This window comes from Emydura macquarii, unplaced genomic scaffold (assembly GCF_026122565.2).
Source record: "Emydura macquarii macquarii isolate MOO-44397 ecotype Brisbane River unplaced genomic scaffold, CSIRO-AGI_Emac_v2 contig_915, whole genome shotgun sequence".
Classification (NCBI taxonomy): Eukaryota; Metazoa; Chordata; order Testudines; family Chelidae; genus Emydura; species Emydura macquarii.
This window is the reverse complement of record NW_027131052.1, coordinates 1,727,155-1,747,484: the sequence shown is the minus strand read 5'-3', so window position 1 is coordinate 1,747,484 and position 20,330 is coordinate 1,727,155. Positions and strand designations below refer to the sequence as shown.

Here is a 20,330-nt window from a genome sequence, read left to right as displayed (position 1 = left end):
TCCGACTGAGGACATGAAGGCATAAATATCTGATCTCCTTGGCTGTCCCGGATTGGACAGAGTGAACCTTGATATGCATTATCAGTGATGTGTGCTATTACAGCAATTAAGAGTTTACTTGTTATTAGGCAATTTATGTAAACAGATACGCTGCCCAGTGCCACATGGCACCATGGGCTCTTCTGAGGTTTGTTTTCCAAGGTCTGTCTGGTAGAGGTGTTGCTATTAAATGTTCCTCGTGTTGTGTTGGTCTGTTAGTTCTGCGGTGTTCACATGTGGATACTTTACTCTTTATGGTCCTTGCTGATGCCTGGGCCACCAGACTGACTGATTGGCCTGTTCACGGCATTTAGTTAATCCTCGATGTCCTTCATGGACGAGGCTTAGGATTTCTCCTCTCGCTTCATTTGGAATTCTGATGCTATTGTCTTTAAACATGAGTCCATTTGACTCACTTAATAGTCTATGCACCGCAAAGTAGTCTCTTGTCATTTCTTTATCATCCTTGGGCTACTTGGGCCAGCCACCCCAACGTAACTTAGAATTTCCCAAAACTACATGTCTGTCAAGATTGCTTTTGGTAGTTAGAGTAGTCTCTTTTCTGACACTGGACTGTATGCATCCACGTACTCCTTTACATCACCTTCCAGCTCCCGGGTAGTGCGATGCTGGGCTCTGTGACAGAATGACTAGATTTCCCCCAGGTACATATTTAGAAATTGGGTTAAGTCATAGTAACCTTTGCAATGGATGCTGGCGTCTCAAGCAGTGCTTGGCCCAGGTCTTCTCCGTTTATGAGGGTTACAAGCAGCTTATGGTCAGTTGTCATTGTAAACAAATCCAACCGCACCGCTAGCTGTAAAAGTTCTCACATGCCCACACGCTTGCCAGGCACTCCTCCTCAATCTGTGCATATCTTTTTTCTGCTTCGGTGAGTGCACAAGAGTAAATGCAGCTGGCTTCCACTCAGAGCCATGTTGTCGTAACAGGACACCACTTAGGCCAGAGCTGCTTGCGTCTGCACCAGCCACTGGGGGTTTGTTCACAGCGTAGTACTTGAGAATGGGAGCTGCTGAGAGCATTTATTTTACCTTTGGTAAGGCAATATTTTGATTTGGCTTCCAGAGCCGAGATGTGTTGGATTTTAACAGTTCAGCCCATGGTTCTGTCTGTAGAACGGCCTGGTGGGTAATTTACCCTCCCCAGGTCACATCTCCATACTGATACATTAGCTGGTCCATTCAATGCTCAAATTGCCTTTACTTTCTCAGAGCTAGAACTGATTCCATCCCTTTATTGTCTGTCCCAAAAAACTCAATTTGGGGTAGGCAGAAAATATATTTTTCCTTGTTTAGCTTCAATCCAGACTGACTGATTAGGTTAGGACTTTGTTGAGGGTTTTGTTTTGTTCTTCCATCAAAGATCCATATCTCGAAATATTGTCCATAAAAACTACTACTCCATTTGTATTCGTTAACAATTCTGCCATCTTTCTTTGGAAAACTTCAGGTGCATGGGTAATCACATAAGGTAATATTTGAAAGCAAAATCTCCCAAAGGCTGAGATAAATGTAGCCAGTTTAGTACTTTCTTTGGCTAAAGGAATTTGGCAGAATCTGCTCGAGGATCCAGCTTGGAGAATACTGTAGCTCCTTTTACTTTGGAGAGGAAGTTGTCCAGTCTTGGGAGGATAGATTTTTCTCCCGTAACTGCTTCATTAAGTATTAAGATACACACAGATTCCTATTTTTCCTTGTAACTGGTACCATTGGGGCACACCAGGCTGTTGGCTCAGAGATCTTCTCAATTGTGCCAATCCTCTCCATTCTCTTTAACTCAGTCTCCACTTTATGAAGTAATGGGACAGGGACACTGCAACTCAAGTTGCAGTGGGGGAGGTCTAGGTTGGATATTAGGAAAAACTTTTTCCCTAGGAGGGTGGTGAAGCACTGGAATGGGTTACCTAGGGAGGAGGTGGAATCTCCATCCTTAGAGGTTTTTAAGGTGCAGCTTGACAAAGCCCTGGCTGGGATGGTTTAGTTGGGGTTGGTCCTGCTTTGAGCAGGGGTTGGACTAGATACCTCCTGAGGTCCCTTCCAACCTCATTTTCTATGAGTCTATGAATCTTGGGAGGTTCAACATTGTCTCTCAAGGTTATTTGTACTGGATCTCCTTTCAAAAGCCCAATATCACCAAATATTCCATCAAGTTCTTCCACCTTTCTCAATAGGCCTATCATGGCTGCCACACTGAGGCTGAGAAGGCTGTTGGCCTGTGGTCCTTTGACCATGTACGCTCTGAGTGCAAAGCTTTTGTCTTTGTTTCTGTGGTGAACTGGCCCATGCAGTTCAGAGTACCTCCAGGTGTCAGGTGACATCTACACTGGGAGGGGTTGAAGGTGATTGTAACTCCCTTCTGAGATGACTGATGTTAGCTCCTGAATCAATTTTAACATCAACAGACTTGCCATGAATATTCGGTTTCACTTTCCAGGCAGGCTCTGTGGCATCGCAAGTGACAGATCTCAGAAACAGCGGCTCTTGAGTGCCTGTAATATGCGTCGACTCCCGCACTGCTTTGGTGCAGCAAACAGTTGCAAAATGTCCATGTTTCATGCATTTATTACACCCTGTGCCTCTGGCCGGATATGCATCATCTCTTGGGATACGACTTTTTCCACATCTTGTGTATATCAGCTGGAATTTGTTCCTCTTAGCCAGGGAGTTCTCTCTCCTTGTCTCGGGGGTTTTATGATAATAACTTTTAACCTTCCAGTGTCTGTTTACAGTTTCTAAGCAAGTTTCAGGTTTTTCAAATTTGTCAAATTTCTCTAAGTTTTGCTGTTTCACCAGTACAGAATGTTTTGCTATCTGTATAGCTGTGGCTAAAGTTAAATCTATCTTCAGCTGAAGCTGCTGTGAAAGGCTTTTAACCTTCTGTTAATCCAATAACCAGCCTCTCTGACATTTGCATGTTTTGCATTCCCCAAATCACAATTTTCAGCTAATGTATGCAGGGTGCTTATAAAACTTTCAATATTTTCCTCTGGTTCTTGATTCTCTCTTGAAAACAAGCTCTTTCATAAACTACATTTCTCTTAGGTATAAGGTCTGAATCAAACATAGCCAGAACCCTTTCATTGTCACCTTTGTGACTGTCTTCCGTAAAGTCAAAGGATTTGAAGATATGCTCTGCCTGCTTCCCCATAGCATATATTAAAGAAAATAACTTTATCTCTCCAGTGTCTTGTGGAGTTTGTTTGCAATTCAAAATCTTGCAAAAATATTGCACCCAATCTCTCCATTGTGAAGGCTTGTTAAAGCTGAAACTTTCTGGGGCATTGAAGAGAAGTGTGTTGATGAGATCCTGCAATCTTTGTTGCTTTGTTCTTTCTGTTTCTGTTATTTGCTTACTCCTGACACCATGTCATGCACTTCTCTACCAGATATGGACTGGCTACAGAGTTTGCTTCTAAGTGAAATACACACCAGTTGTGTTCATCATCTGATCCTTCAATGCTCTGTCAAGTAGGTCTGAGATTCCTTTAAATTTTACACACAGTATTACCTAGTACCTGATCAGTATAATACAGTTTGGCATTCCATTACACTATCTTCAATGGGAGCATCTCACAAAGGACTAAATCAGGGTGTAATCCCAAGCAGGCACATTAGCAAAGCTACAGAGAGGAGACAGCTTGTGTTAAATGTAATCATTGCTATGAAGCTCATTTACACAACCATGACCCTGGGCAGCTATGAAAGCAGCATGATCCCGAGGGATAGGACACCTGCCAATCAGAAGACCTGGGTTCATTCCTAGCTCAGGCAAGACACTGACTTGCAGTGTTATCTTGGGCAAGTCACCTCCCTGCTCTGTGCCTCGGTTTTTCCCGATGTTGAATAGGGATAACAGTAGCTACCCACCTTTGTAAAGTGCTTTGAGATCTACAGATGAGCAGTGTGATAGGACAGTGACAGGACCAGTATATTTTTTTTTACTAATCCCCTTTGCCAATTGACTAGATTCGGACCTACTGTGAACGAGCGTGACTCCATTGAAACCAATCCAGAACATAAAATGTGAACAGCATTCCTCATGTACATGTCGGCCCTAAAGACAGCCCAGGACCACTTGTTTTCTATTTTTTCATTAGTTGTCCCCTGTAATTAGTTGCATCCCAGCCTCAGTAGACCGGCCCTCCCCTTAGGCTGAGGAAGGGGCCTTTAGCTGTGAGGGAGCTTGCGCCTGCCCACTTCCCAGAACACAATAGGATCATGGTTAAACGAATCTGGGGAGTTTTCAGAATCCTTCTGCTTGTGATGTCAGGCCATCACCAAACACACAGCAGATGGCTTCTGCCTTTGTTCTCTGGACAAACAAGCTAATAGTGCCTCACCATAAAAGTGACTGGAAACAGGAGAAGCATTTAGCTGCTGTTATAGTTCCAATTAGATGAGCTGAAGGATAAACACCAGAAAAGGCAGGGTGTGGCAGTTGGGAACAGAAGACTGACTCATCTGCATTTACAATACCGGCTCTGAGATTCCTTTATTACATTTGGAAAAATTGGGTCTAAACAGCAACTTTGCTGCAACTGTAGCTGACATGCAGCTAGGCACTGCCCCACGAATAGCAGGCTCCCTGCGTCCTGTGATGCATGGACATCAATGCAGCTGCAGTGCCAAAGTGGCCTTCCCTGGATGCCATGCTGGGTTCCCGTAAGATTGCTGGAGACTAATTTCACTACATGTTTTTTAGTCGCAGTAACACAGTACAAAGGTATGTGACTCCCCCATGTAGACTGTCCATCCCTGATCACATGAATGCAGGATGCATGAAAAAACATACAAGGGCCTAAAAAGCAGGGTCTGAAGAACACTAGATACAGCACAGAGGACTAGAATCCATGATGAACACATGGACTGGCTGACTGAACAGACCCAAGGTCCATCTAGACCAGCCCCTGACAATGTCCAGTATCACACATATCAAAGGAAGATCCAAGAAACCCCTCTATGGGCACATTTGGGATCATCTGCCCCCCAGGAAGATCTCATCCTAATTCATAACTGAGGTTGGCCTGAGCCCTGAAAGAGTAGGCATTATCTGCCTTCCAAAAAGGCTTTTAGCATTCACTTCTATAACTTTGGGAATTTTTGTTATAATGTAACCATCCAATCCCTCTTTCAGGTTTGCTAAATTCTTGGTCTTACTGACATCCTACGGCAGTAAGTTCCACAGTTTACTCCCATGTCGAGTGCTCCAGGAAAATCCTTGGGGAAATGTATTCCCTATACTTGGTATTTATATAGTACCTTTCACGCGAGGAGCTCAACATGCTCTACAAACACTGTTTAATCTGGGCAACCACCCAGAGAGGTGAGTATTAGTATTATCTTCGTTTTCCTGAGGGGGAAACAGAGGCACAAAGAAGTGGTGCTACTTGTCCCAGGTCACAAAGTGAGTCAGTGATGTGGCCAGGAGTAGAACGCAGGAGCCTTGTCTCCCAGTCACCTGTTCTAACTAGGAGGCCACATGGACCCCCAACCCACCCCAGCAGCACAAACAAATCCCAGGTGCCCCACAGCGGCGTACCGTGGGTCTCCAGCACCCAAGGGCCAATGCTTGCATTTGCATCCCTTCCCCCCCATCCTTCTCATAGCAATACCTAAAGTCAAAGAAAATCACAATAATACAAAGACTAGAAAAAAAACCTGAACTGACTGTATTGCTTGTAATTAAAAAACAACTTTTTGTGCTTTGATTTCAGTGGGGGTGGAGGGGCCGGCAGGATGCTTGCTCCCCCCACAGCAGGAGTCCACGGCTGCTGGCAAGTCTAAGCTGCGGTCGGCGCAGCTGCCGGGGATGTCAAAGCCAGGATCCCAGTGGCCCCTGGCTGCCTGCGACAACGGGAGGTGGCTCCTCCGAGGATGCGTGTCCAGCCAGCCAGGGCTTGGAGAACTCCACTTCCTTCTCTCCCTCCCGGCGCAGGGAGGGTGCAGGGGAAACGTTCTGGGCAATGGCAGCGCGGTGCTGTGCGATGCACCTGACCCGCCCTCCCGGGAGCTTCCCCTGACACTGGGGTCTCGCTGCACCCTTGGTGGGGCGGTTGGTGTTAGTGCCCTCCATCCCCTGGGGGTTGCTTCAGTGGCTCAGTGAGACACGCACCATCACCCATGATCATCCCAGTCATTTAAATCTCCCTCGTTTAGACTCCCGCAGCCTGGGAGGCTCGCACACAGCACTGTTGATTTGCAGCTTTGCTTCTCCCATGTCGCGCGACAGAACTCTGAGGGGCCAAGCTGGTGCTCAGGGGTAGGGCCCCCTCCCACCCTCCACCCCCCCTCAGTCCGCCACTGGCGCCCCATTTCCTAGGCTCCTGCTGCGACCACTAGACTCCTTTCCTTGAGGTGGAAAGCAATGTCTAGCCTGCTGCTGTAACTGCTAGATACCCTGCCCTTCCACAGCAGAGTGTGCCCAAAGTTCGGGCTTCCAGGCCTCTTCCCACACGACTAGTCGTGGGGTGTCATAGATACCGTGCCCAGATCTCGGAAGCATTCCCCGGCTCAGTCCTGGACCAAAGGACACAAGGTGAGGTCGGTTTGCACATGCAGTCGGTGGACCCATTGGGAATCACGGCCCAGGGGCAGAGGAAGCTGCGTTCTAGCGTCCTGAGTGTGTTGGCTCTGCTCCTCATTCCCACAGCCGCGCACAGAGATGAGACATCCCAGCTGTGGCACAGACCCAGTGCACTGTGTCGTTATCACTGGTAGTTACAAGGCTCCCTCCCTCTGAGTCCACTAGAGACCTTATCAGGTGATGTGGGGATACAAAAATAGATCCCAGACACCAGAGGGGCAGATGGACAGACACTGGCTGCTGGCTATACATTAAGGGCTCCATGTTCATAACTGATCTGACATTAGAATCGGTTCCTGATCCAAGCTGAAATTTGCCTTTGACTCAGGGGCCTGCATTTCCCTTCCTGTTGTTGGATAGCCAATTTCAGAGCTATTCTTGCAGCCCCCGTGACGTCTCCACACAGCTGTGCTGAATTCCAAAGCGAAGCCAGAGAACTGGAACAAGAATCTGAGTCAGATGAGCACTAAAATGTTGCAAAGCAGATTTCCTCCTCTGCGCGCTCTGCATAACCAGTCACAACAGTCATGAGGCAGGCACATCAGCTGAGGCTCGAAGTGTGTGTGGGGTGGGGAGGGATCCACACTGACCTTGTACTGGGGAGATGGCAGCAGGGCTAAGCTGCTTTCAAAATAAAGTCCCTTGAATCTCACTGGATCCAGCCCTGAGCTCTTCACTTCATTTTTACTCAGTCCTTATGCAGGCAAAACCCTCACTGCTGTCAGTGGGAATCTGCCTGCCCATGTGAGAACTGAGTAAACACGGCATCAGGATTTGACTCTTTCTTTCTGCAGACCAAAGACACTTTTCTCTCCTGTGCTGAGGGTCCCTGCAGCCTGTATCACTCAGGCTGCTGCCTCTCTCCCCTTGATTTCCCACTAGGGTGGGACCATGCATGGCATTACTCTTCCCCTGCTTTCTGACTGCCTTCTTTGGTGAAGGACCTGGTCAAAGCTTCTGAAACTCCAGGGCCCTAAATTACAGAGTCAAACGAACCCTGCCCACAGCTGCAAACTTCAAACAGGAAGGCTATTGCTACAACGCCTCTTAAGCTCTTTGCTGAATTACCAGCCTTCAGTTTCGTCTCTGCCCTAGCTGGCCCTTCTATCACGCCGGAGCTACTAGTGCAGCTTTCCTTGTGCCCAGGGAGCCGATAAAACTCCTGGGCTCGAGAGCCAGACACCAGTGCCAGCCAATATGGGACACAGGGAGAAATGGCGATTATCCTCTGGTCCTTCCTAAAGGGGCCAGCTGGGCAGCCTCCTGGTCCTGAGCACATGATTGGCACAGCGAAGCTTTCCCAATTCAACCTGTCACGTGACCCTTCATAAACAGATCATGTGGAATAAACACAAGCCAGGTGCTGGGCTGGGCAAACAGGCTGCTTGCACCATAGCCCAGTGATTTTAGCAGCAACTGCTGCACCCCTAGGCAGAGGGTTTGGCTCATGAAGCCACGCCGTCCCAGGCCCACTGTGCGTGCTCTCGCTCACCCTGAGCTCACGCCTGCAAACTGTATGCCCAGGCCCATCCCCTCAGTGCTGCACCCCTGGCTGCTCCCATTTCACTGTGCTCAGCACCATCTGTGCTCCTAGCACCGCGGAAGCCAGGATTTGACCCTTTCCATGGATTACAGGCTCCAGTTCCTAGTCATGAACATTTTAGAAACCCCCTTTTTTGTCCTATGACTGTCAGGGTGTTAACAGGCTGCTTCACTCACCTTGAATGGTCCCTTAGCATGTGTGTTCACTGCTTATGCTAAACAATTTGTTCCACCTCGTATTTCACTGTGCCACTCCGAGTACCTCTCCCAGGCCTGAAGAAGTGCTGTGTGTAGTTCAAAAGCTTGCCTCTGTCACCAACAGAAGTTGGTCCAACAAAAGATGTTACCTCACCCTCTTCTCTAACATCCTGGGACCCACATGGCTACAATAACACTGCAAACAATTTTAGGAGTGTCAGGTATGGGGGAAGGAGCCCAGGGGCCCTTTGTCCTCCTTGGAGTTTTCATTCGTACCCAAGTTGCCGATAAAAATGGGATCTGAAGTCATTTGGGGCTAGGCAGCTCTTCTCCATGCATCCTGCCAGCCCGGATTTAATGAATGGAAGATTTACCAAGACTTAACTGGAAATAAAAAGCCCCAGGCATGATGTGCAGCTCTCTGTAAGTCAGACTGTGCTGGCAGCACTGTTTCGGGACAGCTTTATGGCTTCCCAACACTCTGGCATGCCCCAGAGCTTGGGTTTTCTAGACATTCTTCTACAATTGCTGAGCCTCAGTCTATGCTGAGCTCCAGGGATCCTGGGCCAGGTCTAGGGCAGATGATATGACCAGTATGCACTTTCACACCTAACACAATGGATTCTCATGGCAACTCTCCACAGATTCAGACACTCTCTCCCTGCCCTTGGCTATTTGCAATTCCATAGAGGTGCAACTGGTTGCTGGGAACCAGTGATCGACAGCAGTGGTTCTCAAATAGGGGTGCACATACCCCTTGGGGTACGCAGAGGTCTGCCAGGTCTACATCAACTCATTCAGATATTTGTCTAGTTTTACAACAGGCTACATAAAAAGCACTAGCAAAGTCAGTACAAACTAAAATTTCATACAGACAATGACTTGTTTGTACTGTGCAACATACTAAACCCTGAAATGTAAGTACAATATTTATATTCCAATTCATTTATTTTATCATTATATGGTAAGAATGAGACAGTCAGCACCTTTCCAGTAACCGTGTGCTGTGACACGTTTGTATTTCTGTGTCTGATTTTGTAAGCAAGTCATTTTTAAGTGAGGTGAAACTTTGGGGAACTCAAGACAAACCAGCCTCCTGAAAGACAGGTTGGGGTAATCTGGAAAGTTGAGAGCCACTGCTCTACAGACGTTAATTCTATTGATGGCTTTACATATGGGAGTCAGAACCGGAAAAGGCTGCTCCCCTACACACAGACACAGACACTCTCTCTCTCTGTCCTGGACTTGGGAAGGAGTGGAGAGAAAAGGTGGATCAGGCTGGCAAAGGCATCCCTTCCACTTCTCTTCAGAGCTGGCAGGGGAGGCCATCAGGACAGTCTAGCCCCGTGAGCACAGTGTCCTGTCCCAGCTCCGCATCCTCCCAGTCCTGGCTTGCCAAGCCCTGTATTGAGAACGCCCATTCAGTCCTGCATTGCCAGGCCCCATATGCATGAAACACACCATCCCAATCCCATATCACTAAGCCCCAAAGGGTGGAAGCGGTGCAGAGGCCTGGCACTAGCCCCCTGCCCATTTCGCCCTGTGCACACATTATGTGTTCAATGTGCATGCAGTAGGAGTCTCCCAAGAGTCTCCCAGGTGTTTCGGTTGGTCCATGCATGAAAAGGAACCACTGAAAAACATCCAACTCATGCTGCCATCTGCATGAAGCTTATTGTAAAGTCATGGGGCCCAGTCCTACAAACTGACACAAGTAGCTTTACACGCTTGATCTCAAGGGCCTAGTTGTATGTATCAAGTCACTAGGGCCTGGTTATGCAGCATCAGTTCCTTTATTATGCTTGCAGAACAATGTCTGGCTCTAATGAACAATCAGATTCCCCTGCGCTTTGCAGGGAGCATCCACATGTCGTTGCTGAAAGGCTGCATGGGACACAGAATGACCAGCCTCATTTGATCTTTTGGTAAAATCCAAGGAATTTTTATACAGTTTTTTTTTTTTTGCCCAAAACAGACTCAAGCACTTGGTTTACAGAGAACTCCCCACCAGGTGCATGAGTGACCCTACAACAACAAATCCACATGCACGCAGTAAACTTCCAATTGAAAGGAAACCTGCACGTGAGCAGGTGTCCCATGGTGAAGCAGCCCCGGCAATTATTCTGCATTAAACCACATGGGTTTGTTACTTACAGCATATTCGAACTGCAGATTAAAGTCCCGGTTGTTTGCCTGGAGGTTCCTCTCTTCCTCTGTAGAGAAGAAGAAACACATTAGATTTCCACCGAGGAGAACTCGACAGCCATTTGCTGAGGAGGAGGAGAATTAATAATTACAAGGAGCAACAGGAAGAGGAAGAGCGGACTTTTAGGAGAATAACGTCAGGGACAGGGAGACCCAGGATGTGTACCGGAACCCTGGGTTTAGGGGTGTGGGGCAGTCACCCCCATGCCAACATCGGTATCACAGCGATGTGGTGTCCATAAACCAACACGTTCCATTCACATACCTCACTGTGGGCCTAGCTCTGGTATCAGTATGACTGGCTGATCTCCTACCAATCGTATTAAATTCCCTGGGGGGTCAGGATTAGTTCTAGACAAGTGGGACTCAAGCTCCCAACCTTCCTCCATAAAAATGTCTACAAGCTGGTGCCCTAGACCTATTTCTAATTCTGTACCTCTAGCAGAGCTTATTCCAAGGCAGGGCATCGTCAGCGTAAGAACAGTCAGTCACTTAGCCTAGTAGAGAGGCTTTAATTCAAGGACCTCAAAATGCTTTAAATAGTCATTCATTAATCCTTACACCCCTTTTGTGAGACAGGAAAATTATTTCTCCTCATTTTACAGTGGGGAAAGTGAGGCACAGAATGTGCAGTGTGACTTTCTCAAGATCACCCAGATAGTCAGAGGCAGAGCTAGGAACAGAAACCAGGAGTCCTGTCTTCAGCTCCCCTCCTCTAACCACTAGGCCACACTCCCCTCCATAAAATGTTCCGGTTGGTCACTGGACAGATAAAAGCAACGCACCCAGGGAAGGCTGTTTCAGAACATCTGCTGCATTCCTTTTGTACAGGGAGGGCTGCTGTAAGCTCCTCCTTGGGGATTCTGAGCTGAGTCCCACCATACACGCCGCAAAGAGATAAATGACCACAAAGAAAAGAAGAGATGACAAAACCTTAAGAAAATCAACATGCCAACAGAAATGCAGCAGCAGAGTGTGGGCAGGGCCTGGGAAAAGCAGAGCAACATTCAGCTCGGCGGAACAGGCGAATGTTGCGTCTTTAGACAGTAAGATTCTTGCACGGAAGAGGTAGCTGTCCCCAGAGAGGATGTTACAGATGAAACCCCCACATTTCTCTGCAGCCTGAGCATGGGCAATGCTGCTGTCTAGCTCCTCAGTGCCCAGCACTGTACACCGGGCAGTGCCAGAGACATTGACTAGAGCCAGCAGCACCCCACACTGAGGGCAGGGTCTGCCTCGCTGGATGCCAGGCGAGGAGCTGTGCTGAGGATGCTGCAAGGGGCGGAGCAGCCCAGAGAGATGGGGGAGCTGGCTGATATCCCTCCCGTGGACCTTTCCGCTAGGAACGGGGCAGTATGGAGCGGGGAGCACTGCAGAACCTGCGACACCTGCTGACATTTCTGAGATGCTCAGAGTAAACTCCCAGTTCCTGGAGCCTTCTTTCTCCTTCCCTTAAGCAGCTCCACGGGGAGTAACCTGCCTGGAGACTGCAAAGGGAATGAAGGAGCCAGTTCTGCCGAGGGCTATGTGGGGGCATGGAGAGCTCCTTCGCCCTTTCGCTGGATCTTGATCCGACGGCGGCTAAGAAGCCGTGCTGCATTCCTTACTCTGCCAGCCTGGCCATCCTCAAGGGCACCCAGGCCTCTGTGCAGCTTCCCTGTGGGAAACAAAGGCCCTGAAAGGGAGATGCGCCTTGAACACGTGGTCTGAATTCAAGGCTTCGAGGCAAAGCTGGGAGTCCAACGTGCTTGCGCAGCACCAGAGGAAGGAGCCTGGTAGCTCACCGGAGTGAGATGGAAGCTCACTAGGAGAGATTGCCAGAAGCTGGCAACAGCTGTCTGGGTTGCGCCTTCCTTGGTGTGAGGTGGAAGTAGAAAACGGTGGGACTAGATAAACCTTCCCAGGAGACAAAGGCTAGCCCCAGGCAGGAACCGCCTAAACCTCTGGAAGGCCAGCTCAGTCCTGGTCCTTGCACCCCCTCCCTCTCCACCAGCACAGCATGGACTGCTCTGTCTGGGCCCAGAGCGGACCGAAAGCTTGCTGGGTTGCCATAGGAACTTTAATGCTGACCCTCAGGGTTATTTCTATAGGCCAGAGTTGAACAGCAATCTCTGGTTTTGGGACCCCAAGATGTTGCTCCCCAAAACAGAGGCTGACAAAATCAGAGGCCACTTCTGAAAATGGCCCAAACTGCGACGGTCTCCACTGGAAATACTCGCAAGGGTGGGATGGAGGGGTGGAGCCACTGCAGGCTTCTTGCAAAAGTTAAAAGACAAACAGGCGCCTCACCCATCCGAAAGCACCACTTCAGCAAAGAGAGACTCTCTGCTGGCTGTATAGTGCCTATGACACCCAGGAGAACAGTTTGTATTTTACCACCTCAGGGCAGCAGTGCGCACCAGCCAGTGTGCTGTCTGCTATGGTGTGTCGCAAGCCAGCGTGGTCTGTTAGTAACCATATCAGTGACTCTCGAGGAGATGAGGCCAAGGCTAATGAGCTGGAAGTTGTGCGTTATCAGCGGTGTGGCTACTAGCGTAAACTAGATAGGACACGCCCAGCAATGACCTTTGGCAGGCGGAGTGGATGCTCCTGAACTGGCATTTCACGTTGTTTTACAGCGTAAGGAACATCCTCCACATTTCTTCAAATGTATCTCTTGGGAGCTCCAAACTCGTCATTGCCTACAGACAGCAGCTACCACCAATTACAACCATTTGCTTGAACAACTCCACTTTACCTTGCACCTTTTAGCAGGGGCCACTGAAACCTCTCCGAGGAGCGCTATAAGCAACGAACTAAAATAACAACTGACAACCTGTAAGGGCGGAGAGAGAGGGGGTACTATCCTCAACGGTCTCCTGTTGCTATGCGCCATATTCAGGCAGTTTCCCACTCCTGGCATCCCCCAGAGGTTTGCTAATCTCCCTTGGCAGATCTTGAGCGGCTCGGTCCTCCAACCTTGTCACACAATCAAAATGAACCCTTTCCACAGTAGCAAAGAGTCCATCAAAACTGTCAGTCTGCCCTCACCAGGGTCTTCAACCCTGGCTCTGGGCTCTTTAAATTCATCGTTTCGCTTGGGCTTCCCAACGAGCCATGTCCCTTTCTCAGGGTTTATGCCACCTTGCTGGTGGCTAGGAAGGAACGTGGATGCACCCACTACGCTCAGCTCCAACCCCGGACCCTGTCTGCAGCAGCCAGTACTGCTCACTGCAATTAGTTGCTGCTAGTTCCCTGGGCCTCTTCCCAGCTGGCTCCCTTTGCCTTCACTCCTTAGCTCAGGGTTGAACTGCTCAGGGTCTCTCTCCCCCAGTTTGAGCAAATGCAGCCAAAACCTATGGCCAGAGAGGAGAGCTGTGCTGCATGCTGCCCCGCTGATCCCAGCCAGAAATGACCCGCTAAGGCCATGCAGCTCCTTTTATCTGCACCTGCTGGCCTCTGATTGGCTGCTTCCATGAGGCCTCTCTAGGCAGCGCTGGAGGACCCACGTTTGTTGTTCTTATCCTCGGCAGGGTGTAGTAGGAGCACAGGGCCTCCAGCAAGGGGCCGCAAAAGCCCAGTACACTCCATCACACTCCCCCAACTATGCATGGAAACCACCCTTTGGAATATATTGGCTACAGATCTGAGCCCTGCTTATCATGCAGATGTTAATTCTGGGAGGGCTAAAGTCTCATTAGATGGGAGGGTTTTATGCTGGGAAATCTTGTCATCGCTAAGTGACTTGTAACAAACTTTCTGCTCATCGGAACAGCTGTCACAAGTCACTGGAAAGAAAGAATGAAAGTCAGTGCCGGTGTCTGCGCTCCAGGTTACCATGTTGCTGCTGCTGAAAACAATTTCAAACAATCCCCCAAGCATTTCATTCCCTGGAAACTAACCACTTGTAACTGTGGCCCAGTGCCCAGTCCCTGGTCTAACCACTGCAACCAAGTCACTGGAAAGTGGCTGCTTTCTTAGGCAGAGAGATTTAGGAGCTAAGCCACAGAATAACATCTGGATTGAATAATAGTAAACTCATGCCAAAAAGCAGCTAAAAATGTAATTGTCCACCCAGTCTTCTGAATTTAGGGCTGTTGCATGGAAAAGTCTTGCAAAAGGTTACATTCGAGACCTTGCTGGGGAGCCGGGACTTTTGTTTCTGACATGCTGAAATGTAAGCGCACATAGCACGGCCGATGGCTGGGCTTTGTGGATGGATATTCGTTTCTGCATCTGCAAGGGGGATGGAGAACTGCACGGCTTTGCTAAGCTTTACACAAAGTAAGGTCAGACACCGAATGCACGAAGAGAGAGACACTCTCAGCACTAGGAGCAATACTCCAACCGAGCCTGACAACAGGAGAGACACAACAAAGACTGGGCAAGAAACCTCTGCTCCACCCGTCAACAAACCAGTCTCAGGAACACGAGCATGAGACTGGACTAGCTGAGTGCATTCCCCCGTGTCAGGGGGCTGGATTGTCTCCTGCAACCAGTGTGTGGGTGTGAGGGGCCAGCTGCACAGCACAGTCCCCCCAGACCCAGTATTGCATGAATAGCCCATGGGGGGTTGGGGCAGGATGGAGGCCGGCCTCTCTACACAGCACCCTTCCAATGGCAGTCAGCTTTCTGGGGCCCATTCCCCACGCTGAGCTGTGAGTGAGCCTATGGCAGACCAAGACAGTTGCAACACAACGCCTTCTGGAGCCACGCCACCAAGGGGCAGCGGACTCAAGCCACCCTCAAAGCTGGCTCCTGCCACGGCCACCCAGTTGCCCAAGGCCAGGGGGTTAGAAAAGGACCTAGCACACCTTTGGGAGAGGTGTAAGAACAATGATAAGATAAGCACGAAGCGCTGTTAATTCATTATTATTTGCTCACTGACCCCTTGATGTGGAAGATATTTGGGTCAGATAGAATAGTGCGATGAAATCCCAGAAGAAACACTGATGCCTGGCCCTGCAGACAGGAACACGCATAAGCTGCTGGTTCTATTCACATCCCCTCTGTGATGACAAGAGAGACACAGCACTGCACCCTCCCAATCCAACCCCTGAGAGGACACCATCATGTTACCGGGGTAGGAAGATCACCACCCTTCGTTCAGATTGTTGCTGGGCCATTCTTGCCTTTGGGTAGGTCTCTGAGATGAGCCCTGGTCAGTTGCTAAGAGTTAGCATCATCCTTGAAACAAGGAGACAATTCAGGACAGCAGACAGAGGGCAGCCGCAGGGGAGAAGGTTAATCATTAAATAGCCACATTCTCAGGGCATGAATGAGATCTGGCTTACTGCCTGGAGAGAGGTTATTACAACAAGCCAGTGGACAAAATCCACCCCACCCTCGGTGCAACAGTACTGACTCCAGGTTATACCTTGGCATGCATCTCCCCATTCTGTGCCCTTCACAAATGCCAAAGCAACTAGACCACGTGTGCCCAGTTTGCTGGTGTCTCACCCAATTGTAGCGCCTCCGGGTCCGTTGGGGAGAGAATAAGAGCAGCTTCGATGGCAACCGTGCATTGGGATTTATTGTTTGTGGGGATCAGGGCTTCGCTGTGCTGGGCATTGTGTCAGACAGTCCCCTGCCCCAAGGAGCTCACAGTACAAGTACAGACCAGATAAAGTGGGGGAGGAAGGATGTGTGTTTATGTCCAGTTTACAGCCAGAAAGCTGAGGCACAGAGTGGTTAAATGACTTACTCTAACTCACACAGGCAGTCTGTGGCAGAGTCAGGACTGAACCCAGATTTCCAGCATCTCAGTTCAACACCTTCCCACAAATCCACCCTTCCCTGGGAGATGGAGTATTTGTCTATTGCTCCAACACATGCTGGGTGCTTTATACAGCAGAGAACACGACAGCACCTGCCCTGAAAGGCTGACAGTGCAAGTGTGCTGTGATGCAATGAGTGGGGGTAACCATCAGTTGGGAGGCGGATTGGGAAAGAAAAGGGTCACAGCAATAAAATCATCGGCAGTTCAGATCAGGCATGTGGACAGCTGCCTGGCAAACGCTAGATTATTTTGTATTATTAATGACGACTCCCTTCTCCTGGGTATGAAGGCAGAAAAGAGATGTAAGGACAGTGAGCGTGTGGGAGGGAATTCTTGGTGCGCCTTGTTAAAATTCCATAACAGATGGATTTCCTCGCCCTCTCTGCAGGCTGCAGCAGCATCCTTCCTGGAGATGATCAAGACCTGGGGCTTGAGCACATTTGGTACCTTTGGAATGGACCAGCTCGTACCAAGCGTCAGGGATTTAAACTTAAAAAAAATCCTAGAGCAAGATCCCCCTGAAATGCCTCATGCCCATTCCTACCTGCTGGTTCCTCGGTTCTGAACTGGAGCCCATTCCCTAAAAGTATCTAAAAGTGTATCTAAAAGTGCCTGCAATAATTAATTAGTGCAAGAAAGAGTCCTCTGAGGGAACTAGATTTCTCTCTCCCTCCAGGAATTTGATAAAAAGAGAACTATTGCTGTAAGATGTGAGCTTCTTCGGGCACAGGCTGTCTATTTTGTGCCTGGTACAGAACTGGGAATTTGCAAATGTGGGTCAGACATTCCAGTTGAGTATTAATGCAACAGGAAATTCTGCTAATATTAGCTGACGTGGTATCTAAGTACACAGTGTACGATGCCATCTCTTTCTATATAGCAAGATTGTAGGCTCCAAATTCTAAACCCTTGAACGGCAAGGTGAACTGGAATTATTTCCTTCTTTGGATCAGTAAATGTTTAACCTGAAGATAAAGTGCAGTATTAGACCCTGCCCTCTTTAAAAGCAAACTTGCATATTATCATCATCTGCAGGGAGAGATGACTGGGGGAGAAGAAATGACTCCAAATGGGTTTCTTTGCTTTGCACTGTACTTAACTAGAATCTAGCTAGGTCTCCAGTGAAACAGACTTACAGCTCTGGCTTCAACTAATCCCAGGGGAGGTGGCAGAGCCCCAGATTTCAGCCCCAGTGTCCTGTGGCCATAGAAATGCTCTAGAAGTTTGGGCTTTAATACAAATCAGTGCAACACTCACTGACTGACACCAGATATTTCTGAGTTTCATGTAAGTGATGCTTTGAGTCCAGCTGAGAGACGCTTTTTCAGAGCAACTCATTTCAGAGGCGAACACTGAGCTGGGACCTAGGCTGGTCGGCCACAAGCCCGGGGGCAGGAGGGACGAGGGCCCCTCTCACTGAGGGACAGGGCGTGGGTCACAAACTCCATTCTGGTTTTTTCCAGGCTCTCTCCAGGACCCTGATATCAGAGCTCCTGGAGCGGGTGGGGACTGGCACTTTCTCCTCTCAGCGGCAGGGCGGACAGTAGACTCCTTACTGAGCTATGGACCAGTCAGTGGGCCATGTGCACAGCCACCAATAACGCAGAGCATGGTAAGGCAGAAAACACTCACCCTCTGGGTTTTATGGTGAGGGACAAAGGCTGAGTTAATGCTACTCCTCCCTCCCCTTTCCCCAGCAACAGCACCAGCGCTCTCCCTGCCCCGCCCCTCCTTTCCTTTCTTTCCCACCTCCCTGGCCATCCCCTACTCGGAGAACCAGCAGGAGCCTCAAGCACTCTGCTTACCTCTTCCCAGCTGCCAGCCCCGTGTCTGAGCATGGAGCCAGCTCGGGGCTTCAGACCAGAGTCTTTCCTCTCCCAGCCAGTCCTCTCCATCTGGGCCAGCTCAACCCGCTGGGCCCTGCCCTTAGATAGGCAGCTCATAGAAGCAGGGCTGATCTGGCGAGGAAGTCGTTCTCCCGAGGCAGTGTCCACTAGTGACCCCAATATGACCGATAAGCTGCTGGTCAGACACAAGGTGACTAACCCTGTAGGAATGAGTCAGCTACCAATTATTCCCTGTAACACAACTTGTGCTTAGCTCACATGGTGAGTATTACACTTGTTTATTTCTCTGGCATTGATTAATCAAGGCTAAATTCTGGTCTCATTTACGTCACTAACTCTGGAGTAACTCCCTGGAATCAGTACAGTCACTCCAGATTTACAATGGTGTAACTGAGATCATGACTTGGCCCGTATTTCTTCCACTCTCTGTGAGAGCTCTGGATCCCCCACCCCCTCCAAGGGACTGCTGGCCGCAGATTAGCAAAGCTCTTTCTGACACCCTGTACCGCAAAGTAGAACCCTGGAACCCCACTGTAATGGGATGATGATGTTTAGTACAAAATATGCCTTGTGAGGTATTTTAAAAATCTTGATCTGCTGAATATTAATATCCTGTGGGATTGTGTGTGTTATTATATGGGAAGTTATGAAGTATTGCAATATGTGTTACTGAAATATGGTGAGAGGCTGGGAGACGCCCACAGCCAGCCTTTCAGTTGCAACAAAGGACCAGCCAGACGTGCTAATGGCCCATGAAAGGGAATCTACTCTCAGGCTTCTGACCAGTGCATGATGGTACAATTCTGAGGTGCAAGGGCTGGGGGAAGTGGCTGGAGCCTCTCTAATGATGGTTCATGAGTGACTGGGAGATCCTCCATGTAACCCAGCTGGGTGTGTCCCTGACTGTGGATGTCCGGGTAAGTGCAGGGCCTATCAGAGGTTGGTAGCTTGATATCAGCATCGCAGTGTGAGAGGCAGCCCAGGTCGGTGCATTTGGAAGGCTCAGTGGTCCCACAGTCCAGGTTGCACCATACGGACCCCGTCACACATTCCACTTGTCTTTCCTTCTAGCACTGTTCGTTCTTTTCTATCTAAGCATTGCATCTCTCTGCGCCACCTCAATTAGCTTTGTCAAGTTTCAACCACCCAGGAATAAATTCTCCCCAAAGCATTTTTTGCAATTGTTTGAAATGGTATCAAATATAAAAACCTTGTTTCATAAAGGTTAGTTTTAAACTTTGTAAACATATGTCCCTGGTTTGTATAACTAACCCCAAAGTACAAATTCTCAGTCAGAGAGTCTGCTTCTGTCCCAGATCTAGTTACTATCTAGCAGGACTGCAGTGACATGTAAAAGAAAATTCCACTCATTTTGCGTAGGCTGCAGCTCATAAGACAAGGCATGCATCTCATGAAATGTTTTTTACCCTAATGGGATGAATTCTGATCCCAGTTATACTGGTGTAACCCCTGAAGCAGTCCCCTTGCTGAGAAGAGACATCCTCCGTGAGGTTAATTGTAGAAGAGTCCAAATGAGAGACACTTTGAAAAAGTCACCTTCCTTCTTTGACATTCTGGTTCACTAGTTCTGCATCTTTATGATGAAATCCTACAGCCCAGAGCTTACACTCCCAATGACATCAGGGGAGCTTTGCCTGCTTCAGAGCTGCAGGATTTGAATGTTAGGCCTAAATTCCGTTCTCTTTTACATCCGTGTAATCTGGGGTAACTTTTCATTGCCTCAGAATGGTGCTGAGGCCACCAACAATATCCAGAGTTGTACTAGTTAAAGCTCATGCACACTTTGGAAGGGATATCAAACATCATGGTTAATAGCCAGTCCCTAATTCTTAGGGATTAGGATGAAACCTTCATGGGGGTAGATTATCCCAGAGCTGCCTGTTATGGGGTTACTTGCACCTTCCTCTGAACCAACTAGTGCTGGCTGCTCTTGGAGACTGCTCATTGGACTGAATGGACCCCGACGCCTGTTCCCATCTGGTATCCCTATATTCTATGGTCATTGACTTCAGCACAGTTACACCACTGAAAGCAAAGGGAAAATCAAACCCATATGGCTTAAAAAGTAAATGCTTGGTTTTAATATTCGTTTTCTACTTCTCATTAAACCATTATTC

The 20,330-nt window shown here is 48.8% G+C and overlaps 1 protein-coding gene across 2 annotated transcripts in view; it reads right to left on the bottom strand.

Moving 5' to 3' along the window:
- Positions 1-20,330, bottom strand: part of LOC137149916 (phospholipid-transporting ATPase ID-like) — a 112,305-nt gene that overhangs the window by 68,400 nt on the left and 23,575 nt on the right. For both annotated transcript variants that reach the window (XM_067543566.1, XM_067543567.1), the window contains exon 3: positions 10,537-10,595. In XM_067543566.1, coding sequence (XP_067399667.1) covers positions 10,537-10,595 — 59 coding nt within the window. The remainder of the gene's footprint in view (positions 1-10,536; positions 10,596-20,330) is intronic.